The 17,498-nt window shown below is 49.8% G+C and overlaps 1 protein-coding gene across 1 annotated transcript in view; it reads right to left on the minus strand.

Annotated features, from left to right (window-relative positions):
* Positions 1-1,253: 1,253 nt before the first annotated feature.
* The window catches only part of crlf1b (cytokine receptor-like factor 1b), a 28,160-nt gene continuing 11,915 nt past the window's right edge, over positions 1,254-17,498 (minus strand). The window contains exons 4-9 of the mRNA XM_070860771.1: positions 15,672-15,841; positions 8,773-8,930; positions 6,500-6,668; positions 5,082-5,260; positions 3,972-4,008; positions 1,254-2,289 (exon numbers count right to left, since the gene is read on the minus strand). Of these exons, the coding sequence (XP_070716872.1) occupies positions 2,273-2,289; positions 3,972-4,008; positions 5,082-5,260; positions 6,500-6,668; positions 8,773-8,930; positions 15,672-15,841 (730 nt within the window). The 3' untranslated portion in view covers positions 1,254-2,272. The remainder of the gene's footprint in view (positions 2,290-3,971; positions 4,009-5,081; positions 5,261-6,499; positions 6,669-8,772; positions 8,931-15,671; positions 15,842-17,498) is intronic.

A 17,498-nucleotide genomic window follows, 5' to 3' on the forward strand; every position in this document is an offset into this window, starting at 1 on the left:
ACTCAGCACCCACCTGCTTGAGAAAGACTTGCATTTATATAGCACCTTTCACGACCACCGTTCGTCTCAAAGCGCTTTACAGCCAATTAAGTACTTTTGGAGTGTAGTCACTATTGTAATGTGGGAAACACAGCAGCCAATTTGTGCACAGCAAGGTCCCACAAACAGTAATGTGATAATGACCAGATAATCTGTTTTTTTTGTTATGTTGATTGAGGGATAAATATTGGCCCCAGGACACCGGGGATAACTCGCCTGATCTTCGAAATAGTGCCATGGGATCTTTTACATCCACCTGAGAGAGCAGATGGGGCCTCGGTTTAACGTTTGATCCGAAAGACAGCACCTTCAACAGTGCGCCGCTCCCTCAGTACTGCCCCTCCGACAGTGCGCCGCTCCCTCAGTACTGCCCCTCCGACAGTGCGGCGCTCCCTCAGTACTGCCCCTCCGACAGTGCGGCACTCTCTCAGCACTGCCCCTCCGACAGTGCGGCACTCCCTCAGCACTGCCCCTCCGACAGTGCAGCAGTCCCTCAGCACTGCCCCTCCGACAGTGCGCTGTTCCCTCAACACTGCCCCTCCGACAGTGCGGCACTCTCTCAGCACTGCCCCTCCGACAGTGCGCTGTTCCCTCAACACTGCCCCTCCGACAGTGCGGCACTCTCTCAGCACTGCCCCTCCGACAGTGCGGCACTCTCTCAGCACTGCCCCTCCGACAGTGCGGCACTCCCTCAGCACTGCCCCTCCGACAGTGCGGCACTCCCTCAGCACTGCCCCTCCGACAGTGCGGCACTCCCTCAGTACTGCCCCTCCGACAGTGCGGCACTCCCACAGTACTGCCCCTCCGACAGTGCGGCACTCCCTCAGTACTGCCCCTCCGACAGTGCGGCACTCCCACAGTACTGCACTGGGAGTATCAGCCTAGATTTTTTGTGCTCGGATCCTTGGAGTGGGACTTGAACCCACAACCTTCAGTAAGGGAGGTGGCTGGGTTGCAGAATGATGATCAGGGACAGGAACTCTGGCTGAATTCCCCCTCCCCCTCCCCCTCCCCCCTCCCTTAACCCAGAAGGCCGGAAACTCGAGCCCCTTCCCTACTCCAGACTGACAGCTCACTCAGTACCCTCCTGCTCGATGGCACATGGGGCCATCATGGGTTTTGCTAATCCCTTGTCGAGTCCCCAGTCTTCAGTCCCTGCTCTCTCGTCACAAAGAGGATTATGCTCCAAAGAAGAATCTAACAATTGATTGCTTTAAATGTTATTTTTATGTTGGTTTATTTGAAAGTGATTGCATGTTCAAATTCCCGAGTATTTTGGTGCAATTGCTTCCTGTGTTGAGATACGAAGACGTTGTTCCCTGTGCTGGCCGGGCTGTTCGATGCTGCATGTGTGGCATTGTCTTCCTGGGAGTTTTGGGCGCTTCATCCTGCCGTGATTTTTGATTGTTCAACAACAACTTGCATTTATACAGCGCCTTTAACATAAAACGTCCCACGGCGTTTTACAGGAGAGTTATCAGACAAAAATTTGACACCGAGCCACATGGAGAGATATTAGGGCAGGTGACCAAAAGCTTGGTCAAAGAGGTAGGATTTAAGGAGAGTCTTAAAGGAGGAAAGAGAAGTTGAGGGAGAGAATTCCAGAGCTTGGGGCCCAGGCAGCTGAAGGCACGGCCACCGATGGTGGAGCGATGGGAATCGGGGGATGCTCAAGAGGCCGGAATTGGAGGAGTGCTGAGAGCTCGGAGATGTAGGGCTGGAGGAGGTTACAGAGATGGGGGAAAGAATAAGAGAAACAGCCAGAATGAGAGAAATGGCGAGAGAGAGAGAACAGACAGAGAATGTGAGAAACAGTGAAAGGGAGAAAGGTATAGGCTCAGGCAGACCAAGAAATAGGGAGACACACAAACCGAGAGAGAGACTAATAGCCTCAAACCTCTGGGAACTGAATTGAAAGGCAAAATGAAATGATTGAAAATGGGATATTGACCAGTAATTGAGGAGGGAATGACCTTCAACCTCTGTGGTGGGTTTGACCTTAGGCTGCTGAGGTGAAAGTTCGGTGTCTGAACACCTGCTTGGCCATCTCCTGTATCTGCATTTGATGAATGAATGAATATACCTGTGATAGAGTCTGTAACTGCTCCATGAGTAACATTGGGGAGCAGGAACTCTGGCGGTGCCTGTGGGTTAAAGGCCGCTGTACAATGGAAATCCTCCCTCTGACCCCCCCCCCAAGGGGGCCTGACCTTGCAGTGAAGCATCTCTGGAGTTAGCGGCCAGGAGAATCTGGGGAGGGAAACAAGGAAATAGGGTTCAGCAAGTGACAGGTGGGCAAAGACAGAGCAAGATACACAGAGAAAGAATGAAAGAGAAATGGACTGAGAGACAGAAAACCCCGTCATTGGCATCGAGTGTGGTTGCCAACCCTCCAGGACTGCCCTGGAGTCTCCAGGAATTACAGACTCATCTCCGGGACACTGCTGCGAGCAAAATCCCAGGAGAAAAATCACAGGAGCAAGGTTGCCTCGAATTAGCTTTTGCCCGTTTAACAGGCTGTCCAAGGCATTCAATGTTCCGTGCGGGAGATGCGGAGCGCGTGCAGTCACGCAGCTCAAAGGGAACATTGAATTGGTGCGTAAAAAAAAAAAGTTTTTTTCCCCATTTTCTTTAAACACTTTTGTTAATTAGTTATTAAAATATCACAGATGGAGAAGGGGTTTGTTTGACTCGGAGGTTAAGGCCTTGGAGAGAGGGTAGAGAGGATTTACCAGAATGGTCCCCGGGATGGGGGACTTCAGTTACGGGGAGAGACTGGAGAAGCTGGGGCTGTTCTCCTTGGAGCAGAGAAGGTTAAGGGGGAGATTTAATCGAGATGTTCAAAATCACAGGTTTTGACAATAAATCAGGAGAAACTGTTCCCAGGGGCAGGAGGGTGGGTAACCAGAGGGACACAGATTGATGATAATCGGCGATGGAACCCGAGGGGGAGATGGGGAGAATGTTTTTACGCAGCGAGTTGTTGTGATCGGGAACGCGCTGCCTGAAAGGGCGGTGGGAGCAGATTCAATAGTAACTTTCAAACCGGAATTGGATAAATACTGGAAGAGGAAACATTTGCCGGGCTGTGGGGAAAGAGCAGGGGGAGTGGGACTGATTGGATCGCTCTGTCACAGAGCCGGCACGGGCCCAATGGCCTCCTCCTGTGCCGTGAGATTCGATGATTGACAGTCAATCATCCATTTGGGTGAGGAAGTGTCTTTGCTTTGTAATTGGCCGTGCGAAGGCGGGGATGAACGGGTCAGGTGGGAGAGCATGTAATGAAACCTCCAGCGATGGGTCCAATCCTGGAAAACTGTGTGATGGTGAGAGAGAGAGAGAGAGAGAGAGAGGGGAACAGAAGGAAAGGCAGAGATCGAGACTCGGAGAAACAGAACGAGAGAAGCAAACTGACAGCTCAGAATCGAGGGATTTTCTCACAAATATTCATGTCTGGGGCACATCAATAGATCCATAAATTGAATATGGTTTTGGAGCGACTGTGGGGAAAGGCCCTCGGGACCATGGAAACTGAAGGCAGAGCTGGGCCGAGGATCCGACTGCACAGGCAATTCGAATCCTGAGATCCCAGCCGCTGCCCTCCTTTCACACAGAGCAGTCTGAAACATAGAAAATAGGTGCAGGAGCAGGCCATTCGGCCCTTCGAGCCTGCACCACCATTCAATATGATCATGGCTGATCATGTAACTTTAGTACCCCATTCCTGCTTTCTCTCCATCCCTTTAGCCCTAAGGGTCACATCTAACTCCCTTTTGAATATATCTAACTGGCCTCAACAACTTTCTGTGGTAAAGAATTCCACAGGCTCACAATTCTCTGAGTGAAGAAGTTTCCCTGAGTGAAGAAGGCTCACCTCCTGTTAACCGATCATTTAAAGTGATCGCTCACTCACTCGACTTGATCTCACTCACCTTCCTGCAGTCCGATGAAAACAGCGACTTCTTGGTTCTGTGGGGAAGAAGAAGAACAAAAGAGTCAACGAACTGAGTCTGGGAACTGAAGAGGATTTGTTTTTTTGGTGGGGGAAACCGGGGGGGGCGGGTGAAAGCAGCATTTATTGTCTCTGATTTCCTTCGCTGGGTTTGAGTCCCACTCCAGAGACTCGAGCCCCATAATCCAGGCTAAGGTACCCAGTGCTAGTGCTGAGGGAGCGCCGCACTGTCTGTCAGACGAGACATTAAACCGAGGCCCCGTCTGCCCTCTCAGGTGGACGTGAAAGATCCCACGGCCACTATTTTGAAATTTTAAAAAAAGAGCAGGGGAGTTCTCCCCGGTGTCCTGGGGCCAATATTTATCCCTCAATCAACATTACAAAAACAGATTATCTGGTCATTATCACATTGCTGTGTGTGGGAGCTTGCTGTGCGCAAATTGGCTGCTGCGTTTCCCACATTACAACACTGACTGCACTTCAACAAAAAAAGTATTTCATTGGCTGTAAAGCGCTTTGGACCGCCCTGAGGTGGGGAAAGTGCTGTCTAAATGCTGCACTTTTCAAGCAGAGTGCCATGAGTCCGTGTAGCTTAAGGGAACATTGGATCGATGTGTTTAAAATAAAGGTTTTTCCCGTTTTCTTTGAACACTTTTGTTTATTAATTATTAAAATATCGGAGATGGAGAGGGAGTTTATTTGACTAGGATGTGAAGGCCTTGGAGAGGGTGCGGAGGAGATTGACCAGAATGGTCCCCGGGATGAGGGACTTCACTTACATGGGGAGACTGGAGAAGCTGGGGTTGTTCTCCTTGGAGCAGAGAAGGTTAAGGGGAGATTTAATAGAGATGTCCAACACCATCAAGGTTTTGATGGAGTATATAGGGAGAAGCTGTTTCCAGTGGCAGGAGGGTCAGTAACCAGAGGACACACATTTAAGGTGATTGGCAAAAGAACCAGAGGTGGAGATGAGAATATTTTTTACGCAGCGAGTTGTTGTGATCGGGAACGCGCTGCCTGATTCTGTAGTAACTGTCCAGCAGTTGTCTGTTCACATTGCGCAGCGAGACACAGTAAGTATGTTGCGTACCTGGTTCCGTGTCTTGTGCGATTTCTGCAGCCACACACGCCACTGGTCGTACAGTTTGATGTTGAGAGACGTGCACCCGTAGACGTGTTTCTTCACCCAGCCGAAGAACTGCTTCAACTCACGCCTCAGGTTCGAGCTGCTCTCGCCGCTCTTCTGGTAACACGTCCCGCTGGACCGCTCTGCCAGAACAGGGGGTACCTCGTTATTAATCCCGTTAGAGCGAGCATGGGGCACTGATAGTGAACACCATTCCCTCGTCATTACAGACCCCGACATGTTGGTGTCCTGTCCCCTTACACAATTCCTGATACAGAGTAAAGCTCCCTCTACACTGTCCCATCACACACTCCCAGGGTAGGTACAGACAGGGTTAGATACAGAGTAAAGCTCCCTCTACACTGTCCCATCAAACACTCCCAGGGTAGGTACAGACAGGGTTAGATACAGAGTAAAGCTCCCTCTACACTGTCCCATCAAACACTCCCAGGGTAGGTACAGCACGGGGTTAGATACAGAGTAAAGCTCCCTCTACACTGCCCCATCAAACATTCCCAGGGCAGGTACAGGGGGTTAGATACAGAGTAAAGCTCCCTCTACACTGTCCCATCAAACAATCCCAGGGCAGGTACAGCATGGGGTTAGATACAGAGTAAAGCTCCCTCTACACTGTCCCATCAAACACTCCCAGGGTAGGTACAGACAGGGTTAGATACGGAGTAAAGCTCCCTCTACACTGTCCCATCAAACACTCCCAGGGTAGGTACAGCACGGGGTTAGATACAGAGTAAAGCTCCCTCTACACTGTCCCATCAAACACTCCCAGGGCAGGTACAGCACGGGGTTAGATATAGAGTAAAGCTCCCTCTACACTGTCCCATCAAACAGTCCCAGGGCAGGTACAGCATGGGGTTAGATACAGAGTAAAGCTCCCTCTACACTGTCCCATCAAACAGTCCCAGGGCAGGTACAGCATGGGGTTAGATACAGAGTAAAGCTCCCTCTACACTGTCCCATCAAACAGTCCCAGGGCAGGTACAGCACGGGGTTAGATACAGAGTAAAGCTCCCTCTACACTGTCCCATCAAACAGTCCCAGGGCAGGTACAGCATGGGGTTAGATACAGAGTAAAACTCCCTCTACACTGTCCCATCAAACACTCCCAGGGCAGGTACACCACGGGGTTAGATACAGAGTAAAGCTCCCTCTACACTGTCCCACTAATGTCCCTGAGTCTCAGCAGTCTGCCCTTACAGCACCGTTGTGATATTTTCCGAGTGCTAAATATGGGATCTTTCTATGCTGAGCCTGGGTTCCAGGGTTTAACTTTTCTGTCAAATGCAGAAAATAGAGTGCAGTGGGATACCGGAGACGAGAACGGCATGGATGAGGGATGAACCATGAGGTGTTGGGACACTCACCGTTGCGGGGAGTGGAGGCGGCTGTGGGGATACTCCATTCACTCCAAATCCCAGCCTTCCGAGAACCATAAATGCCGACGGGATTACACCGGACCTGCACAAAGTACACAGTGCCTGGCCGCAGCCCTGCCAGGCGGCACAGCGTCTGGTTTCCAATGTCATCCACAACCTGCAGTGAGGAAGCAGGGGAGAGAGGATTAAACTCCGAGGACAGGCTGCACAGACTGGGCCTGTGTTCCCTCGAGTGTAGATCATCAAGGGGTGATCTGATCGAGGTGTTTAAAGGAGTTGATGGGGTAGATCGAGAGACATTATTCCCTCGGGCGGGGGTAGTCCAGAACAAGGGGCAGGACCTTAAAATTAGAGCCAGGCCGTTCAGGGTGATGTCAGGAAGCACTTCTTCACACAAAGGGCCGTGGGAATCGGAAACTCTCCCCCAAAACGCTGTTGAGGTCGAGGGGTCAATTGAAAATGTCAAAACTGAGATTGGGAGATTTTTGTTGGGTAAGGGGATTAAGGGTTACGGAACCGAGGCAGGGAGATGGAGTTAAGATACAGATCAGCCGGGACAGGCTCGAGGGGCTGAATGTGTGCATTGAGTGAAGCCTGCAGTAACTGGTCTCTGAGCTGGGCCAGGACTCACTGTGTACCTGGCCCACCTTGGGGCCCGTGGAGCTCACTCTGCCCCCTGCTGGTACTTCGCTCAAGTGTCCATTGTCAGTGTGCAAGCTTCCACACTGAGCATCAGCAGGATATTGGACCACAGGGGGCATCACAGCTGAGCTCAGTCCTCACCTCGTCTGATATCCGTGCGCGTGCACACATACACAGTCACACACTCATACACACACAGTTACACACACATACACAGTCACAGACATATTCACTGTCACATACTCATACACACAGTCACACACACTCATACACACACATTCACACTCATACACAGTCATACACACACTCATAAACACAGTCACACACACTCATACACACACATTCACACTCATACACAGTCATACACACACTCATAAACACAGTCACACACACTCATACACACACATTCACACTCATACACAGTCATACACACACTCATAAACACAGTCACACACACTCACTCATACACAGTGATACACACACACACACACACACACACACAGTTGAACATATACACAGTCACACACAAACTCACTCATACATAGTCATACACGCACACACGTAAACACACACGCATGCATTCACACACATACAAACGCGCTCACCAGCGGGAGTCAGTGGATGGTGATGAGGAGCTGATTGTCCCACCCCTAACTCAGGGTCACTAGGACCAGTTAAGATGCCCCAGCGCAGACCGGGGATCAAGATTTGGCCCCTTCTGGACACTATAGTCAGTACCTCACACACTGGTGCATTTACCTACTGTAGGGGAAGATATGATAGAAGTGTTTGAAATAATGAATCATTCGGACAAATAGGACCCAAACATTTCCTGCCACATAACAACTCAAGGGCCACATTTACAAATTAAGAGGGAAAAAAGTATATATAAAATGCAGGAGGATGTTTTTTACTGAAGTGGTGAGTCAGAGAAGCCGATCACCAGCACGGGTTAGGAAGGAGAAACTTTAATGGGTTTCAAAAAGGAACAAGGCCTGTTCTGGTCAATAAATGAGATTGCGGGTTATTGGAAATGTACCACAGGGATAGTGTGGATAGATGGGCTGAATGGCCTCTCCCACCTGAAACTCTTACAGGGCCGAAGACTAATATTTCAATCAACTAAAATGAACACCGAGAGGTTTCCAGAAGCTCCTATTATCTGAGGACGGAGAGTAAATCGTTGTCACAATGAGCTGAGGACTACACACAGCACCTCCTGTGAGATGGTGAGTGCGTCATCATTGACTGAAGGACTTCTCCAGTTGTGGGAGGGGGTTGAATATATAAATACAGCCCCGTTTACCCTGTATAATGTATGTGCCCGTGAGCATGCTCACAGGTTTGTGGAGCTGTTGAATTGGGAGTGGCTTAGCCAGTCACGTGATGTTCACAAGACTCAATAAAACCCCAGCCAGTTGGGTTCAGAGGATCCACGATGGGGCAGGTGGTTGTGAGCCTGGTGGATGAACTGGTAATGTGTAGTGTGATTGTTAAACCTTTGCTAATAAACCAACTAGTTCTTAACAGCAATGTGTTGCTATGAGTTCTTAAGCAAAGAACTCATGAAGCAAATATATTACACCTGGGGTAAGTAAGGGTGGAAGGTGAACGATTACCTTCCACTCGCTGCTGTCCTCCACACGATAGCGGATCTGGTACTTGGCCTGAAACAGGAAGTCTTTCAGTGCGGGCGGGGAACTCCAGCGCACACTGAGCTGGTCCTCGAGATCGCCAACACGATTCACCTGAACGTCAAATGGGGCATCTGTGGTAACTGTGCCAAACAATAAACACACACATGAATATGTTAGTCTGTGTATAACAGGACTGAGTGTCCCAGCACTGTGTGTATAACAGGACTGAGTGTCCCAGCATTGTGTGTATAACAGGACTGAGTGTCCCAGCACTGTGTGTATAACAGGACTGAGTGTCCTAGCACTGTGTGTATAACAGGACTGAGTGTCCCAGTACTGTGTGTATAACAGGACTGAGTGTCCCAGCACTGTGTGTATAACAGGACTGAGTGTCCCAGCACTGTGTGTATAACAGGACTGAGTGTCCCAGCACTGACTGTGTGTATAACAGGACTGAGTGTCCCAGCACTGTGTGTATAACAGGACTGAGTGTCCCAGCACTGTGTGTATAACAGGACTGAGTGTCCCAGCACTGACTGTGTGTGTAACAGGACTGAGTGTCCCAGCACTGTGTGTATAACAGGACTGAGTGTCCCAGCACTGTTTGTGTAAAGTCCTGTCCCCTCAGTACAGATTCACACGAGGCATATAGTGAAGTCAAGGTCACTCTGGACCTGCACCTTTATTTCACAGCTCTGGAATGCTGCACTTGCCTAAGACCTGTCCTTATATACCTGTCTCTTGCAAGTGCACCTCCTGGTGGTAAGGTATGCTGGTGGTTACAGGTCATATCTTATTACGGTCATGAAGAGCATTTTAGGATACAGTTATATATAATAATGGAAGATGCATGACATCACCCTCCCCCAAGGTCTTATTGTCTTTATAGGTTCAGCCTCTCAGGTGGTCTACGCTCTCGCGTGGAGCGTCTGAGTTGTGGTTCAGTTGTTTGCCTTGGTGTCTGTTTTTCTTTGGGTGTGGTTGCTGGTATCTCACCTGGACTGCCTGTTTCGATTGGTGTGATTGTTGTTGACTCGTCTGGGCTGTCTGTTGGGATTGCCCTTTCCTCAGGTTGTTCCCTCTGTCTGTCCACCAGGTGTGGTGCGAGTTCCACATTGTAGTCTGCCTCTGGTTCCGCAGTGTTGTTGGTAAATCTGCTTTTGACTTGGTCTACATGCCTCCGGCAGGTTTTGCCATTGTCCATTTGTAATACCAGTAGCCTGTTTCCTTCCTTGCCCGTTACTGTCCCTGCAAGCCATTTGGGACCCCTGCCTTAGTTTAGTACAAATACTTTGTCCCCTATCTCATTCCATCTCCCCCTCGAATTTCTGTCATGGTACTCAGTCAGCTTATGGCGCTTTGCCTCAATGATTTTGTGCATGTCTGGGAGGATTAATGAGAGCCTTGTTTTTAAAGTACTTTTCATCAACAGTTGCGCGGGGGGGATCCCAGTCAGTGAGTGCGGACGAGATCTGTATGCCAGCAGCAGTCGCGACAGGCGACCCTGCAGCGTGGGACCTTGGATTTTAAGCATGCCTTGTTTAATGATTTGCACTGCTCTCTCCGCCTGGCCGTTGGAGGCCGGCTTGAATGGTGCCGTCTTGACGTGATTTCTGCCGTGGTCAATTATAAAGTCTTGGAATTCTGCGCTGGTGAAGCACGGACCATTGTCACTGACCAATATGTCAGGGATTCCGTGTGTTGCAAACATGGTTGCGAGGCTCTCCACAGTGTTGGAGGTTGTGCTCGAGTTTAAAATGGTGCATTCGATCCACTTTGAAAATGCATCTACAACTACGAGGAACATTTTGCCCACGAATGGGCCCGCATAGTCTACGTGCACCCGCGACCACGGTTTGGTAGGCCAGGGCCAGGGGCTCAGTGGAGCTTCCCTGGGGGCATTGCTGAGTTGGGCACAAACAGTGCACCTTCGGACGCAGAGCTCCAAGTCCGCGTCAATACCAGGCCACCAGACGTGGGATCTGGCTATGGCCTTCATGAGAACGATCCCCGGGTGCTCGCGGTGGAGCTCCCGGACAAATGCCTCTCTGCCTCGCAGAAGCATGACTACTCGGCTGCCCCACATCAGGCAGTCTGCTTGTAGTGATAGCTCATGCATGCGCCTGTGAAAGGGTTTTAATTCCTCGGGGCAGGCATCGTGAGCCTCTGCCCAGTCACCGGTTAGGACACATCTTTTTACTAAGGATAATGTGGGGTCGCTGGCCGTCCAGGCTCTGATTTGGTGAGCCGTCATGGGCGAACCTGTGGACTCAAAGGCATTGATTGCCATGACTATCTCACAGTCCTGTTCGTCAGACCCTTCTGTGGTCGCCAGGGGTAGCCCACTGAGTGTGTCGGCACAGTTGTCTGTGCCTGGTCTGTGCCTTATGGTATAGTCGTAGGACGCCAGCATGAGTGTCCACCGTTGAATGCGCGCCGAGGCGTTGGCGTTTATTGCCTTGCTCTCGGATAGGAGGGACGTGAGGGGTTTGTGGTCGGTTTCTAACGTGAACATGGCCCCGAAAAGGTATTGGTGCATCTTTTTGACACTGTACACGCACGCGAGCGCCTCCTTCTCTACCATTCCGAACCCGCGCTCTGCCCGCGAAAGTGACCTGGAGGCATAAGCTATGGGTTGTAATTTGCCCGCACTATTGACATGTTGCAAAACGTACCTGACCCCATACGCTGACGCATCGCATGTGAGAACTAGCTTTTTACCTGGGTCAAAGAAAGTCAAAACACTGTTGGAACACAGAAGTTTGCATGCCTTATTGAAGGTGTGTTCCTGGGCGTCCCCCCAAAACCAATCGCACCCCTTCCTGAGTCGCACGTGGAGAGGCTCTAGCAGCGTGCTTAAGTTCTGCATAAAGTTCCCAAAGTAATTGAGTAGCCCGAGAAAGGCGCGCAGTTCTTGAGACATTCCGGAACTTGGGTGCCAGGCAAATTGCTTCTGTTTTGGACTCTGTTGGACGGATTCCATCAGCGACAATCCTTCTGCCCAAAAATTCAACCTCGGGTGCGAGAAACAGGCACTTGGATTTCTTGACTCGTAGGCCTACCCGATCCAACCGCTTTAGTACTTCCTCCAAATTACGGAGATGGGAGTCGGTGTCCCTGCCCGTGATAAGTATGTCGTCTTGAAATACAACCGTCCCCGGGATGGACTTGAGCAGACTCTCCATGTTGCGCTGGAATATGGCAGCTGCCGACCTGATGCCAAATGGGCATCGATTGTACATGAAAAGGCCTCGATGTGTGTTGATGGTGGTGAGTAGCTTGGATTCCTCGGTCAATTCTTGCGTCATATATGCAGATGTGAGGTCTAATTTTGAGAAAAGTTTACCTCCAGCCAATGTGGCAAATAAGTCCTCCGCTCTGGGCAGCGGGTACTGGTCCTGTAGGGAGACTCTGTTTATGGTAGATTTGTAGTCCCCACAGATTCGTACGGATCCATCAGGCTTCATGACTGGGACGATGGGACTTGCCCAGTCGCTAAATTCCACAGGTGATATAATGCCTTCCCGCAGAAGCCTGTCTAGTTCATGTTCAATCTTTTCCCTCATCACATAGGGTACAGCTCTGGCCTTGTGATGGACTGGTCTAGCATCCTGTGTGATGTAGATTTTGACTTTGGCCTCTTTGAAAGTGCCCACACCTGGCTGAAAGAGATGTTCAAATCGCTTTATAACTGTTGAGCAGGAGGTCCGTTCCTCTAATGACATGGCATGGACATCATCCCATTTCCAGTTTAGTTTTGCCAGCCAGCTTCTCCCCAGCAGTGCTGGGGGGTCTCCGGGGACAATCTAGAGGGGAAGTCGGTTCACTGTCCCTTTGTGTGTGACAGAGAGCATGGCGCTGCCGAGGACTGGTACGATTTCTTTGGTATAGGTCCTTAGTGTGGTGTCGACCCTTGTGAGTTTTGGTCTGTCTCTTTTATGCGGCCACAGTTGTTCAAATTGTTGAGCGCCCATGAGAGATTGACTCGCTCCTGTATCCAGCTCCATGTTGACGGATATCCCGTTGAGTAGGACCCTCATCATTATAGGAGGTGTCCTGTTGTAGGAGCAGCGGCCATTGATCGTGTTGACCCGCTGTACATCGGTGTCCCGGGTACTGTCCCCACCATCTTCTGGTCCGCTTTCCGACCCATCCGATTCGTATACCAGCCGAGCTGCCGTTTGTTTGCACATGCGGGCCAAATGCCCTGTATATTCACAATTTCTGCAAACAGCCTGCTGAAATCGACATCCCCTTGCCGAGTGCCCACCCCCACACCTCCAGCACAGACCTGTTCTATTGTTCAAAGTGTTCCCAAAGAATTAGCTGCGTCTGGCTGATCTCTCTTGAGCTTCTCTCAGTTTGTAGTTGATTGCTCGCATTGTGGGTTGATGAGGTGTGAACGGCCGTTCCTGTGGCCCTTGCTGGCTTCTGCCTGCTGTCGAGAGCCTGTTCTCCCTGTTTTGTCTGTGTGTGGGGGCAGCAGCTTGTTTAGTGCTGTGAACTTCTTGTTCCGATATTTCATTAGTTGTCGTACCTGCATTGTAAATCAACCTCGTTTCTTCTTCCCCTACCAAGAATGTCTGGGCAACCAGTGCTGCTGCCTCTAAGGTCAGGTTCTTGGTCTCTGTGAGCTTTCGGAATATGCCTGTGTGGCCTATTCCTTCAATGAAAAAGTCTCTCAGCATTTCTCTCCTCAGTTCATCGGAGAACTCATATAAGCTAGCCAACCTCCGAAGTTCCGCCACGAAGTCGGGTATGCTCTGGCCCACACAGCGTCTGTAGTTGTAGAACCTGTGTCTGGCCATGTGTAGGCTGCTCGCTGGTTTCAGGTGGTCTCTTACCAGTGTGCTCAATTCTTCAAACGACTTGCTTGCTGGTTTCTCGGGTGCCAACAGATCCTTCATTAAAGCGTATGTTTTCGAGCCACAGCTGGTCAAGAGATGGGCTCTTCTCTTGTCTGCCTTATCGTCGCCTAACCAGTCTTTGGTTACAAAGCTTTGCTGGAGCCTTTCTATAAAGTCCTCCCAATTGTCTCCCGCATTGTACTTTTCATCTGATCCGTTGTTCGCCATTCAGTGGATTCTGTAATCCCGTAACCCGTCGCCACTGTAAAGTCCTGTCCCCTCAGTACAGATTCACACGAGGCATGTAGTGAAGTCAAGGTCACTCTGGACCTGCACCATTATTTCACAGCTCTGGAATGCTGCACTTGCCTGAGATCTGTCCTTATATACCTGTCTATTGCAAGTGCACCCCTGGTGGTAAGATATGCTGGTGGTTACAGGTCATATCTTATTACAGTCATGTATAGCATGTTAGGATACAGTTATATATAATAATGTAAGATACATGACAGTGTGTATAACAGGACTGAGTGTCCCAGCACTGTGTGTATAACAGGACTGAGTGTCCCAGCACTGTGTGTATAACAGGACTGAGTGTCCCAGCACTGTGTGTATAACAGGACTGAGTGTCCCAGCACTGTGTGTATAACAAGACTGAGTGTCCCAGTACTGTGTGTATAACAGGACTGAGTGTCCCAGCACTGTGTGTATAACAGGACTGAGTGTCCCAGTTCTGTGTGTGTAACAGGACTGAGTGTCCCAACACTGTGTGTATAACAGGATTGAGTGTCCCAGCACTGACTGTGTGTATAACAGGACTGAGTGTCCCAGCACTGTGTGTATAACAGGACTGAGTGTCCCAGCACTGACTGTGTGTATAACAGGACTGAGTGCCCAGACACTGTGTGTACAACAGGACTGAGTGTCCCAGCACTGACTGTGTGTATAACAGGACTGAGTGTCCGAGCACTGACTGTGTATAACAGGACTGAGTGTCCCAGCATTGTGTGTATAACAAGACTGAGTGTCCCAGTACTGTGTGTATAACAGGACTGAGTGTCCCAGCACTGTGTGTATATTAGGACTGAGTGTCCCAGCACTGACTGTGTATAACAGGACTGAGTGTCCCAGCACTGTGTGTATAACAGGACTGAGTGTCCCAGCACTGTGTGTATAACAGGACTGAGTGTCCCAGCACTGTGTGTATAACAGGACTGAGTGTCCCAGCACTGACTGTGTATAACAGGACTGAGTGTCCCAGCACTGTGTGTATAACAGGACTGAGTGTCCCAGCACTGTGTGTATAACAGGACTGAGTGTCCCAGCACTGTGTGTATAACAGGACTGAGTGTCCCAGCATTGTGTGTATAACAGGACTGAGTGTCCCAGCACTGTGTGTATAACAGGACTGAGTGTCCCAGCACTGTGTGTATAACAGGACTGAGTGTCCCAGCACTGTGTGTATAACAGGACTGAGTGTCCCAGCACTGACTGTGTATAACAGGACTGAGTGTCCCAGCACTGTGTGTATAACAGGACTGAGTGTCCCAGCACTGTGTGTATAACAGGACTGAGTGTCCCAGCATTGTGTGTATAACAGGACTGAGTGTCCCAGCACTGTGTGTATAACAGGACTGAGTGTCCCAGCACTGTGTGTATAACAGGACTGAGTGTCCCAGCACTGACTGTGTATAACAGGACTGAGTGTCCCAGCACTGTGTGTATAACAGGACTGAGTGTCCCAGCACTGTGTGTATAACAGGACTGAGTGTCCCAGCACTAACTGTGTGTATAACAGGACTGAGTGTCCCAGCACTGTGTGTATAACAGGACTGAGTGTCCCAGCACTGACTGTGTGTATAACCTTGGCCCTTGCCGTTGTGTATATGAGGCTCAGTACCACAGCGGGCAGTTTATTCTTGACACTGAGCGATTTGTGGTGGGGCAGGATCTGGCTGCGTATCATTTCTATTGTGACGTTTGAAATCGAGCTCCCAACAACATCACATCGAGCAGCCCGCAGGAATTACTCACCTACATCCAGGATGTCGAGGGAGATAATGTCAGAAGCTGCAGACCCCAGTTTGTTCAAGGCCTCGACCCAGATCTCGTATGGAGTGAAGAGAGCGAGATCCTTGGGGATATAGCAGGAGTTCAGTCCGGCGCTGCCCATTTCCTGGCACTCATTCTCCTTGCCATACCACCTGGGGAAAGCAATAGGGGGCAACTTTACACTGTGCTCATCACAGCAGCATTGGGGCAACTTTACACTGTGCTCATCACAGCAGCATTGGGGCAACTTTACACTGTGCTCATCACAGAATCATTGGGGCAACTTTACACTGTGCTCATCGCAGAATCATTGGGGCAACTTTACACTGCTCATCACAGAATCATTGGGGCAACTTTACACTGTGCTCATCACAGAATCATTGGGGCAACTTTACACTGTGCTCATCACAGAATCATTGGGGCAACTTTACACTGTTCATCACCGAATCATTGGGGCAACTTTACACTGTGCTTATCGCAGAATCATTGGGGCAACTTTACACTGTGCTCATCACAGCATCATTGGGGCAACTTTACACTGTGCTCATCACAGAATCATTGGGGCAACTTTACACTGTGCTCATCACAGCATCATTGGGGCAACTTTACACTGCTCATCACAGAATCATTGGGGCAACTTTACACTGCTCATCACAGAATCATTGGGGCAACTTTACACTGCTCATCACAGCATCATTGGGGCAACTTTACACTGTGCTCATCGCAGAATCATTGGGGCAACTTTACACTGTGCTCATCACAGAATCATTGGGGCAACTTTACACTGTGCTCATCACAGAATCATTGGGGCAACTTTATACTGTGCTCATCACAGAATCATTGGGGCAGATACACACCCTGCTCATTGTCGAATCATTGGGGCAGCTCTCGACTCAGTACGATTGGGTAAACCAGCCTGTCTGCAGCCCCTTTCATATTTCTATTTCCATTGATTTCGCTATCACCCATTCATTCCATCTTACAAAGTCAAGTCCTATACCAGAGAATCTCACAGCCATTCGGCCCATCGTGTCCATGCCAGCGCTTTTGAAAGAGCGATTCAATTAGCCCAACTCCCCCGCTCTTTCCCCACTGTATCCCCCACCATCAGAGAAAGTTTCTCTCTAGCTACCCAATCAATTACTTTCAAAATGCTAAAAACCTCAATTAAATCACCCCTTAACCTATAATCTATGGAACACAAGCCGAGTTTATGTAATCTCTCCTCACAATCTAATCCTTGGGGTCCAGGTAACATTCTGGTCAATCTGGGCTGCACTCCTTCCAAGGCCAATATATCCTTCCTAAGGTGCAGGGCCCGGAACCGTACACAGTGCTCCCGGTGTGGTCTAACCAGGGCTTTGTATCGCTGTAGCAAAACTTTCTCCCCTTTATATTCCAGCCCTCTCATTATAAAGTCTAACATTCCATTAGCCTTTTTAATACATTTTTGTACCTGACCGCAACATTTCAGTGATCTGTGTACACGGACCCCCTAAATCTCAGGACCACCGCTGTTCACAGCTTTTCACCATTTAAATAATACTCGATCGATCCTTTTTCGGTCCAAAATGGATGACCTCAGATTTACCTGCATTGAACTCCACCTGCCAGAGTTTCACCCACTCACTTAATCTGTCGATGTCCCTTTGTAATTTTATGTTCCCGTCTACACTGCTTACTGTGCCACCAATCTTTGTGTCATCGGCAAACTCGGATATTTTGGGCTAGACTTTCCTATCATTCTCGGCGGGTTCTCGGCGATTTTCTCGGCGGTACACCTCTCTTTCCGCCCGGCGAAAGTTTCCC

The sequence above is a fragment of the Pristiophorus japonicus genome, chromosome 18 (assembly GCF_044704955.1).
Source record: "Pristiophorus japonicus isolate sPriJap1 chromosome 18, sPriJap1.hap1, whole genome shotgun sequence".
Taxonomy (NCBI): Eukaryota; Metazoa; Chordata; class Chondrichthyes; family Pristiophoridae; genus Pristiophorus; species Pristiophorus japonicus.